This window comes from Macrotis lagotis, chromosome 5 (assembly GCF_037893015.1).
Source record: "Macrotis lagotis isolate mMagLag1 chromosome 5, bilby.v1.9.chrom.fasta, whole genome shotgun sequence".
Classification (NCBI taxonomy): domain Eukaryota; kingdom Metazoa; phylum Chordata; class Mammalia; order Peramelemorphia; family Peramelidae; genus Macrotis; species Macrotis lagotis.
This window is the reverse complement of record NC_133662.1, coordinates 260,639,096-260,652,090: the sequence shown is the minus strand read 5'-3', so window position 1 is coordinate 260,652,090 and position 12,995 is coordinate 260,639,096. Positions and strand designations below refer to the sequence as shown.

At 53.8% G+C, this 12,995-nt stretch overlaps 1 protein-coding gene across 1 annotated transcript in view; it reads right to left on the bottom strand.

The window, feature by feature from the left end:
- Window positions 1–12,995, bottom strand: part of CLCN2 (chloride voltage-gated channel 2) — a 23,698-nt gene extending 10,703 nt beyond the window's left edge. The window contains exons 1-15 of the mRNA XM_074189602.1: window positions 12,580–12,995; window positions 9,573–9,729; window positions 9,265–9,396; window positions 8,667–8,795; window positions 8,423–8,556; window positions 8,209–8,286; window positions 7,976–8,054; window positions 7,418–7,543; window positions 6,460–6,544; window positions 6,207–6,308; window positions 4,725–4,809; window positions 4,240–4,395; window positions 2,364–2,433; window positions 1,736–1,846; window positions 749–962 (exon numbers count right to left, since the gene is read on the bottom strand). Of these exons, the coding sequence (XP_074045703.1) occupies window positions 749–962; window positions 1,736–1,846; window positions 2,364–2,433; window positions 4,240–4,395; window positions 4,725–4,809; window positions 6,207–6,308; window positions 6,460–6,544; window positions 7,418–7,543; window positions 7,976–8,054; window positions 8,209–8,286; window positions 8,423–8,556; window positions 8,667–8,795; window positions 9,265–9,396; window positions 9,573–9,729; window positions 12,580–12,639 (1,718 nt within the window). The 5' untranslated portion in view covers window positions 12,640–12,995. The remainder of the gene's footprint in view (window positions 1–748; window positions 963–1,735; window positions 1,847–2,363; window positions 2,434–4,239; window positions 4,396–4,724; window positions 4,810–6,206; window positions 6,309–6,459; window positions 6,545–7,417; window positions 7,544–7,975; window positions 8,055–8,208; window positions 8,287–8,422; window positions 8,557–8,666; window positions 8,796–9,264; window positions 9,397–9,572; window positions 9,730–12,579) is intronic.

Here is a 12,995-nt window from a genome sequence, read left to right as displayed (position 1 = left end):
GAGGACAGGCATGGTTGGGTTTGTCTTTGCATCCCCAGAGTCTATCTAGCCCATTGCCTGGCCCATTTTAGGCCAGACTTGTGATTTCATCGGGGTGGGGAACTCCCATCGAGCAAATTTCTTCTGCCAATGGGAGACAGAGAGCTGACATCATAGGTTCCCAGCTCCAGAGCTGGGGCTGGGGGGTGGTGAGAGCAGGGCTCAGAGGTCATCTAGTATAAATGCTTTTTACAGAAAAGGAAACAGGCTCAGGAAAGCTCCCAGGGTCCCTCAGCCCATTTGTGTGAAAAGTCAGACTTGAACTTGGAGTCTTCCTGGCCATTCACTGTTGCCTTTGTGGTGGCAAAAGTTTGAACTGGGTTGGAGAGGGGTCACCGAGCCTTACTAAGGTCAGTTCGACTATCTCAGTTGTTTGGGGCCACTTGGGACAAGAGCCTAGGGAGGCAAAGAGGGGAAGTTGATCCTGGATCTCCTAGGACAGGCCAGGGCCTCAGTTGTCCTAGGGCAGGACACAAGAACAGACTTGTTCATGAGGCGGGTTCAAAGTCACCGACAGCTGGGAGGGAGGGAGAGAGCCAGCAAGATTCTGGGGGCTGAAACCAAAGGTGGACCCTGAGATACGGAGATCAGATTGGCTCCTTTGCATCCTCCCCACCCCCTCAGCAGGTCGGACCCCTTCCTCAGCCCCAGCCCCAACCCTTCCCAGCCCCCACTCTCATCCCCACCCAGCCAACACCCCCTCCCATACTGGTGCCGGCCCCAGCCCAGCTCCGGCAGATAGGGCAGTTTCTTGATGCGGATGATGCTGTCATAGAGGGAGGGCTGCAGACTCTGGGCTACAGCGTTGGCCAGGATGACCGCGATCATGACTGGCAGGATGTGTGCGATCTGGCCCGTCAGTTCAAACACGATCACTGCTGTGGAGACCGTGTGGGTCACTGCCCCTGATAGCGCCGCCGCACCTGGGGAGGAGCACCCAAGGTTCCTGGGCCAGAGCCCTGCCTCGGCAGATTCCCAGCCCAACAGCCAAGAGGCACACACCACTGGGAAAGGCCGACCCAGTGACCACTGCAGGATGGAGCCTTTCCCAATAGAATGTAAGGTCCTTGAAAGGAAAGATTTCTCCCTCCCTCCCTCCCCTTCCCTCCTGCCCTCCCTTCTTTCTTTTTCTTTCTTTCTCTCTCTCTCTCTCTCTCTCTCTCTTTCTTTCTTTCTTTTCTTTCTTTCTTCCTTCCTTCCTTCCTTCCTTCCTTCCTTTCTTCTTCTTTTTCTTTCTTTCTTTCTTTCTTTCTTTCTTTCTTTCTTTCTTTCTTTCTTTCTTTCTTTCTTTCTTTCTTTCTTTCTTTCTTTCTTTCTTTCTTTCTTTCTTCCTTCCTTCCTTCCTTCCTTCCTTCCTTTCTCTTTCTTTCTTTTCTTTCTTTCCTTTCTTCTTTCTTCCTTTTCTTCTTCCTTCTTTCCCTCCCTCCTCTTTGTACCTCTGGTACCTCTCACAATGTAGATGCTCAATAAAGACTTGTTGGTTGATTACTTGACTGGAGCCTAAGAACTGAGTACTTTGGGTGGGAGAGGGCCTGGCACATTTGGGGCATTCCCATCCAACCCTGGGCACCTGGAAAGGTAGGAAGGCCTTTTTCTGCCAGCAGGTGGCAGCAGAGGCCAAGAAGCCTGTGCTGGCTGCAGGGTTGGGGTAGGAGTTTCCCTACGAGAGGAGCCTGGGTTCTGGGCTCTGACTCACCCACCACAGCGTAGCCCCCGGGCACTATTCGATAGGTGCTGCTGTCCGTGTGAATGCCATCAGGGAACCAAGCGGCCATGCTCTCCCCCACCAGGCGCCCAAATGCTGCTCCTGGAAGAGAGGGATGAGAACAGAAGCTTGGGGACGGGCAAAGAGTGACCCAAAGGCAGGCAGCCTTCAGAGCTCATGGCACCAGCCCTTAGGATTTTGTAGCTACAGGGCTGAGGGCTGGAAGGGACTTCAGAGATCATCGAGGCTAACCCCATCTTTTTACAGAAGAAGAAACTGAGGCACAAAGAGTGATCATTGTTGGGAAAGGCCCCAGAGGTCATTGAATCCCAGCCCTGAATTTTATTGATAAGGAATTGAAGGCTCAAAGAGAAGAAGTGGCTTGTCTAAGGTCACACTGGTAATGAGTGACAAAACCCAGATTTGAAATCAAACCCTCTCTTTCCAAAGCCCCCACCTCTTGTCACTGCATGGCAGTTACCTTTCTTCAACAGGGAGGGAGAAAGATCGGACAAAACTTGGAAGGAGTTGACCTCCTAGAAGGCATAGGCTGGGGAAGAGGAGCCCCAGTGGGATGAGCTGGGGAGTTGGAGAGGTCAGCCAGTGACTGACAACTCACCAATCACAAAGACTGGCATGAAGGCTCCACAGGGTACAGGGATAGTGGTGGCCAGAGCTGACATCCAGAACTGCAGAGAGGGAAGACAAAGGGATGGGCCTTTGTCACCTTCCAGCTTATCTCTGCCTTCACTGTCTCCTGACTCCAACTCCTCTCAGTCAAAGTGATCTCCCTAAAGTGCAGCTTTGACCGTCTTACTCCCACCCCAACCTATAAACCTTAGTGGCTCCATCATCACCATCACCATCACCACCACTACCACCATTATCATCATCATCATCATCATCATCATCATCTCTACCACCACCACTATCATCATCATCATCTTTACCACCAGCAAAATCATCATCATCATCATCATCTCTACCACCACTGTCATCACTTATACACTTTAAGATTTACAGAGAGCTTTATCTATATTCATTCATTTGATCCTCACAAAACACTATGAGTTGTTATCCCCAATATTACAGTTGAAGAAACTAAAGAATAGAAACATTTAGTGACAGGTCCAGGGCACACAGTTATCAGATGTCTAAGGTAGGATTTAAACTCCAAGTCCTTTGCCTTATCAGCTGCATCATCTGGATACCCTGTTATGACTCTATTTGGCATTTAAAGCCCTTCACCTGTCCTCTTCCTACCTTTCTGGTCTTACATTTTAGTCTTTTCCACATACTCTAGGATCTAGAGTTGTCTCTTCGCTGCTCCTAGCACATGTCATTCCATCTCCCATCTCCAAGTCTTTGCCTTGGCTGTCCCCCATGCCTGGGATGCCCTCCTTCCTCACTTCTGCAATGAACCCTTTCCTGAAGGAGGTTTTTTTCCTGTCTTCCTCAGCTGCTAGTACTGTTTTTTTTCAGACTGTTTTAAATCTACTCTCTATACTACTGGATAACAGCTCACATTTGCCTAATGATGTTTGCGGAGGAAACACTTGTGCATGTGCACGTGTGTGTGTGTGTGTGTGTGTGTGTATGTATATATGTGTGTGATGTGTTTCCTAGTTATTTACAGAGTTCTTCTCTTCTATTAAGACATAAGCCTCTTGAGGGGAAGGCTGGGTTTTGCTTGTCCTTGTATCCCCAGCCCTTGAACAGTGTCTTTCTGGGAAGAAGCCCCGGCTGGAGATCCTGGCTGGCTGAGTCACTTCTCAGATGCTCAGGTACTGGCAGGTGGGTGGGGGCAGCAGCCAACCTCTGCCCTAACCTTTCTGAAGTGTTACAGAAGTGGTAGCTATTTAATATTATGACTGTTAAGTATTCTTTCTTTCTTTTCTTTCCTTTTTCTTTTTGCAAGGCAAATGGGGTTAAGTGACTTGCCCAAGGTCACACAGCTATGTCATTATTGAGTGTCTGAGACTGGATTTGAACTCAGGTCCTCCTGACTCCAGGGCCAGTGCTCTATTCACTGCACCACCTAGCCACCCCTATTGTTAACTATTCTTGCCACAAGAAGTTTCTTTAGCTCCTGAAGGCAGAGACCTAGATTTAACCACTTGGAGAACTTTAAGACTCTCCTTGTGATAGAACCTTGGGGGAGGTGAGACAAATATAATCCTCATTTTACAGATGAAGAAACTGAGGCTTGCCCAATCTCCCAGAATCTAAGAGCTGTCATTAGCACGTCTCCCTGAATTAGAATCCTCTCTTTGGGGTCCTCCTTTAAGGTCTCCTTGAAGACCGCCAGGCGGAGGAGCCCACTGTCTCCCAAGAGAGTTGTCGCTGCCTCGTGTTTCTTCGGATTGGGTCTGAATTTACCTCTTTGTAACCTCTCTCCCTGGCTTCTGAAGCCGGGCAGGAAAATGCTCAGAAATGGGATTTGAGACTTAGGAGGCTTGCTACCCACTGTCCCAGGAGGGGAAAGGCCTCCCCACCTTCATGAGGATGAAGATGACAAGGGTGAGGAAGACGTTGGCCCGTGGAGGGCTCCAGGCCTGGGAAGTGCTGGGCATCTCCAGGTCCTCCGCGATGCCCTGGCGGACCCAAGTGCGGTTGTCAAACAGAGTCACCAGAGTCTCCTTCTGCGAGAGCTGAAGGTGAGAGGGTTATTAGGGCTGGAGAGAAAAGTAGGGAGGCGGCTCCAGGGCCTGAGAGCTGAGTCCAGTAGGGCTGTTTTCAGCCCTGTCCAAAGGGGGGGTTAGATTTCCATTTTATCATGAGGTGGGAGACTCTGGGTGTGGAATACTACATACACTGTTAGCTGTGGTGGACATGCAAAGTTAGGTTCTCCTAACTTTTTCCCTCTCTTTTGTTCCTTGTTGCAAGGGGTGGCTCCTTAGGCAGAGAATCAGAGAGGGGGGCACTGGAAAAATAAAGGGGATGGGAAAACCAGAGGCAGTGCAGAGCCAAGAAAAGTTACCTGTCCAGCCATGAACTGCCCAAAGCCAGGTGGGAAGGTCAGGGTGGAGATGAGCAAGGTCACTAGGGCTGGGAAGAGCAGACGCCTAAAGACAAAAGCAGTCGAGGTGGGGGCTGGGAAGGCCAGTTTATCTCCTGTGGTGAGGCTGCCTTTGGGGATGCTGATAGGAGAGGCCCAGCCAAAGCCTCATGGGTTCCAAGCTAGCCCGGAGAGGCCATTGAGATCATTTTATAGATGAGTAACCTGAGGTCCCAAGAGGTCACGGGATCCTGGAGATAGACTTTAGAGGCTGCCTAGCCGAAGCATCTCTTTTTAGATGGGGAAACTGAGGCACAGGGTGGGGAGTGACTTGTGCAAGGCCCCAGAATGATGGTTGAGCTTGGCCTGCCTGAGCCTGGTCTCACAGATGGATGTCGTCCTTCCCCCAGCCCTCTGCAGAGACACTCCGGGCTGAGCCTCCTCCCACACCTCTGAAGGGCTCATTGTGTGAGATTGTAGAGGAGTTGCTTCCATGTCTCAGTGATTCTTGGGTGAAGGTCAGGGCCAGAGGGAAGCCATCCATGCTCAGGGCTGTTTATTCAGATGTTGGGTTCAACTGGAGCTGCCCTCCCCTCCCCCATGCTGCCTGTGCCTGCTGAGTTCACTAAGGGGAGCTCCCTTCTCGGGCCCCACCTCTCCTCCCGTGATCTCCCCCTCTGCTTCGGTTGCCATCCTCAAAGCCAGGACGTCAAGCCGGAAGGGGTCCTAGACCTCTTTGGCTCATCAGTGTTAGGATCTGGGAGGCATCGAGAGACCCTCGCTAAGCCTCCCCCCCCTTGAAGTCTCAGCTTGTTGCTGGAAGGGGCATTTCAATAGCCTTAATGTTGAACTTAGAATCTACTCTGACGGCATTCTTACAGAGGAAAACAGGGTTCAGTAGAGAAAAGTAACTGCTTAGGGTTCCTCAGGGAAGAGGCAAAACTGGGATTTGGACTCAGGACGCTTGGATTCACCAAACTCACCATCCCTATCATCTTGCAGGATGAAGGGGCTGAGGTCCAGAGAGGTGGGCTGCAGGGTGGGGGAGGGCAGGTAGGGGCCTCTGAGCTCCCCTCATTCAGGGTACAGAAAGAACCCAGGCTGATGAGGAGCCCAGGAACCAGTCTGCTTTCCCTCACTCTTTATGTGATCTGGGCTCTCTCGGCCTAGAAAAGCTGTGGCCTGGCCTCTGCCCTCCTAACTGCTCTTTTGATATCTTGGTCCTCTGGGGGAGGGGGTAGTGAGGGGACAAAATGAAAAGAATCAGAGGATCTCTGTTCACATTCTCGTCTTTGATACTCTTTCTGGGACCTCAGGCGAGTCTTTTACCAGCCCAGGCCTCAGTTTCCCCATCTATAAAATGAGATCTAGATGGTCCATCCCTGCCTCCATGATCCTCCTCTCTTAAGCCCCAACCCCGTACCCCTGCCCAGCTTCTGCAAGGTGGGGCCAGATGCTACTCACTTCTTCATGAGGAAGCGGTTGATGGTCTTTTGCTTCCGCATCACCTGGACGATCTTGCGGTTCAGGTAGACAAACAAGGCCCCCCCAAAGCCACTTGCAATTCTAGGAGTGGAGGAAGCATGAGGGTAAAGCAGAAGACTGATCCTAATCCAGGTCCTTGCTGCTTGGGCTTCCAGCTATCCACCACCTTCCTCCTCATCTGCTTACTCTTTGCCGTCCCCCCAACCCTTCTCGTCCACCCTCTGGGTCTTACCCGATGACAGCAAAGGCTGGGAGTTCCTGTAGGTCAAAAGGGAAGTCAAGGCGGAATCGAGTTTTGAAGAGGGCGGTGATGGTCTCTGGGAGGAAGGAGAGAAAGCAGAGCGAGGCAATCTTGGTCCAAAGGGCTCCCCCCAACTGTCTCCTCTGAACTCCCCTCATTCAATTCCTAGGAGCCTGGATTTGACGGGGAGGGCACCTCACAGTCATTTGGCATGATCTCCTTATTCTACAGAGGAGGCAAATGGGGCCCAGGAAGGCTGGGGGGACTCACAATCACAAAAGCAGTAAGTACCTAAATCAAGATTTGAACCCAGGTGCTCTCCATCTCCAGTTCCCCCAGCCCTCTATTCACTATCCCAGGAGAAGGCAATTCAGTGATACTCAGCCAGTACTGGTAAAGAACCTACTCTGTGCTTTGGTGGGGGGGGGGATGTGAACACAAAGTCAAAACTAGCAAAACGGTCTCTGTCCTCAAGAAGCTTCCATTAGATCCAAGAGAGAGATGAAGTGGTGCTGGGCTTGGATTCCAGACCTGAGCCTGAATCCGGCTTCAAACACTGACTAGCTGGGAAACCCTGAGCAAGTCGCTTCAACTCTCTCAGACTCAGTTTCCTCATCTATAAAATGAGGGTCAAGAATACTAGAACATTCCTCCCAGAGCTGTTGGTAAAGCTCTTTGCAAAACTTAGAGTGCCTGGGGGCGGCTAGGTGGCGCAGTGGACAGAGCACCGGCCCTGGAGTCAGGAGGACCTGAGTTCAGATCCGGCCTCAGATGCTCCATAATGACCTAGCTGTGTGGCCTTGGGCAAGTCACTTAACCCCATTGCCTTGCCAACCCCCCCAAAAAACTTAGGGTGCTAGCTATTCTTGTTGAGTCTGCCTGATAACAACGATTTCACCCCATTTCCTGGCCGCTAGCCCTCTGGTCTGCTAACTCATCCCTCACCCACCTTCATCCCGGTTCCAGACTGCTAGAACCCGGAAGATGAATGCGCTGAAGGTGGCGGCAAAGAAGCCCCGCCAGTAGTTTCGGACAGCAAAGAAAGTGGAGGTGACCTCAATACTGAACAGGACCCCTGCAGAAAGGGAGAGAAGGGAGGGAGATGGGCCCAGGGTGGCACCAGAACTGGAAGGCACCTGCAAGACCATCAGGCCCAACTCTTTCTTGTTGAGGAGTGCCATACCTAGGCTGGCAATATGTGCAAATGGGCCCCTGGGGAGGGAGAGGATTTGGGCAGTCAAGAGACTAGAGCTTGGCCTCTATGGGGAAGCTGTGACTGAGGTTGGGAAGGTCAGTGATGGAGGAGAGGCTTGTTGACTTGTCTGGGATCGCAGAGATGTTTGGGGTAGAATTTGAATCCAGGACTTCCTAAGCTCCAAATCAAGGATTCTCTTTATGGCACATCCACTATATTTTAGGGTACATAAGGTTGTCAGAGCAAGGGAGCTGCCAAGAAGGAGGGGTAAACAAGGCCAGGAGATGGTGCCCCAGACCTGAGGGCTCTTACCTCCAATGGGGGCAGCGAAACAGCAGCCGACCCCCACAGCACAAGCTGCTGCCAGCATCTCGGTGTTCCTTGACTCATTCTGAGGGACCAAGGGAGACAGGCCTGGAGAGTCTCCACAGGACTAGACCCTGGGCCTCTCTTTCATTTCCTTCTGGTTCTGTCGTCCTAAGCTCCTTTCTTCCCTGCCTGGGGGCTTCCAGTGTCCCCCCCCCCGATCCCAGCATTCCCTTTACCTCATAGATGCCCCCAAAGAGTGAGAGGAACTTGCTGAGGAGTGCTGCACACATGCTGGCGATATGCACAAATGGGCCCTGGGGAGGGAGAGGGATACGAGTGCGAATCACCACACTCTAGCCAAAAGCCTGGCCTCCCCTCCAGCTGCTCCTTGCATCCAGGACTCTCTCTCCCTGATCCCCTTCTACTGCTGGATGCCCATTTTGAGGTCACCTCTTTGCCAAGGGGCATCCCACTTCCCAAGGCACAAGTCAACCCGATGACTTTGGCCACAAAGGTCTTGAGTGTGAGATATTCCTTCAGTACGACACCTCGTAGGATTGTTTTCATCTCTGGGATCCCAGAACCTGGGCAAGAGAAAGGGATCAGCAGAGGGGTCAGACAGGATCTGGATGTGAAGGAATCGTCCCCCCTCTCCATACCTCCCACTTCCCACCCCTTTCTCTCTTTACCCTACCAACAGCTTGAGGGGCCAGGATCTGGGTAAATCCAGCTGAGAAGGTGATGAGGACCACAGGGTAGGTGACCCAGGCCAGATACTGCAGCAAGAGGTTAGTGTCCAAGCCTCGGGACATCCATTGCTGAGCTGTAAGGACACAGGATGCGGACTCCCAGTGAGTGACCTCCCTCCCTTCCTGCCTCCCCCCACACACTCTGGACTTGGCTTGTATCAGGGAAGGATATATGTCCTGGGAGATGGCAGGCAGATATGAGGGAGTGTGAGCTGTGGGGAGCAGTGTGGCCTTAGGAGGGTCATTAGTGGTGACAGTGGCCACTGGAGGAACAGCAGAATGGTGGCAGCAGAAGCGGTCAGCATGGTTTGGAAAGGACCAGGGATTCGGGCAGTCCAGAGATTAGAGCTTGGCTTCTCTGGGGAAGCTGTGACTGAGGCTGGGAAGGTCAGTGAGTGGTGGGGGTGTTGGGTAGGGGAAAGGGAGCAAGACAGTGGCTCATGGGACTCCGGCCAGGCCAGGCCCTAGCACATCAATTTGGGCCCCCCCCCGGGGCTGACAGGTTGTTGGTCTAAGTGGGGCGCTAAGGCATCCTCCCCTCACCCTGCAGACAGGCGGCAATAGCATAGTCCATGGCCCAGCTGACCAGTGCCATGAGCAGCCCCAGCAACACCAGGAAGATCCAGTCTTCACCAACCCTTGAGACCAGGAACTTATGACAGCGGACAGAGCAGACTAGGGCAAGGGAGGGAAGGGGGGGGGGAGTGGGGACACTGCTCAAAGCCAGTTTCTTCCCCTCCCCCCCACAGCAAGGGAGACCCTGGATGCCTCAGGCTTTCTGGGCAGCAGCCCTGGGCACCCCTCCACTTGGTGAATCTGCCCCTCTCCCACTCCCTTGCCCCTCATCTCACTGCGACATCGGGCACAACGACTCTGTCCATATTCCAGAAGCTCAGGGGGGGCTCGGGGTGAAGGAGGCCCCTTCCAGTGCTCAGTGCCCCCCAGGCGGATCCGGGCAGCCTCTTCCTTGGCAAAAGCGCTGAGGTCCTGGGTGTAGCGGCCATACATCTGGGGGTGGGGGGGAGAGGGGCATCAGGCAGGGTGGGGGGAGGACAAGGATCCTAGGAGAGTCCTGCATATCATCCCCAGCCTCCACCCTCCTCCTACAGCCGGGGCACTGCCAATGGAGCTGGGCTAGAGAGAACAATAGAGAGACGTTACAGTCTGTGGGGGCTGTTGGGTACCAGTGAGAGTCCAAGCCAGGGTGTGGGGGCACGCCCCCAGTGGGCACAGCCTTCGTCGGAGGGTCACAGATAAGGAACAGGGTTCTTGGGCAACTGGACAAATTGAGTTAGAAAGTCAGGAAGTGGGAGGAGAGAAGGTCACAGGGAGCCCTGGCTGCCCGGGGGCCACTGGCCGGGAGGCAGGAGAGCTGAAGGCCAGGCCCGCCCAGGACTCCCTGGCTTAGGGAAAGGGGATACTGCAATCCTGATCACGATGTTTTCTCTGGGCCTCTCTGGCCTGGACTGCCTCAGCTGCCTTCCTAATCCTCTTTCTGTGCCCCCCCCCATTCTTCTCATCCTTCCCCAATCCTGCCAGCCTAGTCAGTAGCAGAGACCTAGACTCAATACCCAAGGAAGGAGGAAGTTCCAGTTTGACCCCTCCAAGCCCACGCTGGGTCCTTAGATCCCTTCATGAGGGAGGGGTAACTTGTGGGGGATGGGAAACCTTTTCGTGGAGGTGATGGGGAGGAGCTGACTTGAGGGGCTAAGGTTCTGAGCTTTGATGCTGAAGTGGGGGTGGGGAAAGAGGAAAAATCACTGAGCTACTGATTTAGATCAGCCAAGTTGGGTATGTGTGTATGTGGGGGGGGAGTAAATTCCGGCCACCACCCGCAGAGCTGCACGACACAAAGGACTCCTGTTGGGACTGGAAAATGGGGGGGAGGCAAGTGGAGAGAGGAGAGAGACTGAGAGAGGGAAGGGAGAGAAGAGGAAGCAGAGAAAAGAGAAGAAAGAGGAGAGAGGATGGAGGTAAAGAGAAGGGAAAGGACAAGAAGGGGCTTGGGAAGAAAGAGGAAAAGGGAAGGAAAATGAAAAGAGAATTAAAGGAAGACAAAGGGAAAGAGAAGGGAGAGAGAAGAAAAGGGAAAGAAAGGAAGGGGACAGAGGGAGGACAGAAAAAGGAAAGAGAAGAGAGGAAAGAGAGTTAAAGAGAGGAAAAGGGAAAAAGAAGTGAGCAGAAAGAGGAATCAAGGGGAGAAGATGGAAAGAGGAAGGGAAAAGAAGGTAGGAGAAGGAGAAGAAAAGAGGAGAGAGGACGTAGAAGGGACAAAAGAAAGGGCACCAGATGGGGAGAGGACAGGAAAGGAAAGAGGAGATAAAAGAAAAGACAGGAAGGGAAACTAGCTAATGGAGAAGGGAAAGAGAATAAAGGGAGAAGGGAGGAGAATAGCAGAGTGAAGGAAAGAAAGGCTAGAGAGGTGAAGGGACAACAAAAGGGAGAAGAAAGGAGGAAAGGAAGGAGAGAAGAGAAAGGGAGAATGGAGGAGAGAAGAAAAGGCAATGGAAAAGGGGAAGAGAAAGAAAGAAGATAAGAAAGGAGAGAAGGAGAATGTAGAAGTGAAGGAGAGAGAGAAAAAGAGAAAGGAAAAGACAGAAAGAAGAAAAGACAGGGGAGGGATAAGAGAGCAGTGTGGTAGGAGAAGACAGACCCATCACCTAACAAAAGGCAAGAAGGGGCTTGGCTTTGCATCCCAAAGGCAGAAATGAAGGCAGATCCCTAGAAGGAGGTGGGGCAAGAGGACTGGGGAGACAGAGAGAGGCCTTTTAAGATAGAAGCCTCTCAGGATCTATTTCCCCCTGATGTAGGTTGAGTTTTTCCAGAGAAAAGTTCCTGAAGTCTCCCCCGGAGTCCCCGAAACTGCTGATTCCCCTCCCCTTGCCTCATCACCACTGAGTCCACTTCCTTCTCCTTCCTCTTGTTGTTCCTCATTAGCACCCCCCCTCCTCAGCTACCCCCTCCCTCAAAGTGATCCTGCTGGCCAGTTCCTTCTCCATTCACTGGCTCCAGGCAGGGCATCTCCTGGCATTCTCTGTTCTCAGTCCCGGCCCAAGCTGGCTGGGGCTCTTCTAACCACTCCTCTGCCTTTCCCCAGGGTTGAGGTTCTATCTCAGCGGCTGGATGCTGATCTGGGGAGCATCCCCTTATCCTGATTGCCCTCCCCTTGGGTGCTGGCAGGAGATAAATGGAAGCTGAAATGCCAAACGACAGTGGAGATCAGCCCAGTGAGTCATCTCAGCCCAGAGCCCCAGTCATCTAGGCCCCCTAATGGGGTCAGAGGACACCAAGGGCCAGGACTGGAACTGGGCCTGCATTCCACCCTACCACCCAGGGTCTGGCTTCAACCGAAGCAGACCATCCCACCACCCCCAAGTCAGTCTGAGCCACAGTTCTTGCCTAGCTGGGGGCTGCTAGAGTTCAGCAAGAACGGGGGCTGTGGCCGCAGGAGATGGTATGTGGAGCTGCAGTGGGTGGTGCTGGGGCTCTGGGCTGTGCCCAGGTGAGAGAGATAGAAGGAGTTAAAGGGTGGGGACATCCTGAGCCGGGGACATCCTGAGCCGGGGACATCCCACGGGAGTCTCTGTCCCGGACTCCTTAGCTCTGCCTTTCCGATCTTCGCTTCTTATGGCTATTCTGTTACTCACCCCAGGCCTGCCTCAGTTTCCCCACATGGGTGGATCTCTTATTCCTACTTTCTTTTGTGTGTATGGGCTGGGGGGCTGGGGGGGGGGAGACAGGGGAAAGAGGCAGATGCGGTAATGACTAGGTCCTGCCCAGACTCGCCCCCCACCCCAGGCCGCAGCCGCAGCCGCGGTGGTGAGACATCTGGGATGGGCTCCCAGGGTCTCCACTCACCAGGGTCTGCTCGTACTGGAGAGCCCGGGGCTCCATCCCTTCCTCCACGGCCGCCGCCATCTCCTCCACGTAGGACCAAGCCTGGCCTGGGGGTCCGGCTCCAGACAGCTGTGCCTCGGGGTCCCGAGCCCGGGCCCCCCCAGCTTCCCTGCTGCCTGTCCTCCCGGCGCCCCGGTTGGTTCGGCTCGAGCCTGTCCCCGCAGGCTCCCAAGTGCAGCCCGAGGCTGGCGGAGTCGCCCCTACTCCCCTCCGGTCTCCTCCCCTCCCGGGCGGGCCAGGGGCGGTTCCCCAAGAGTCCAGCAGCTGCTCCGCCCGGAGCGGGGCGGCTCGGGACCCCGGAGCCGCTGCGCTGCCCCACCCCCCTTGGCCCCAGCTGGTGCGGGGGGCCCGCGGAGCGCAGGAGAGGGAAGCCCGAG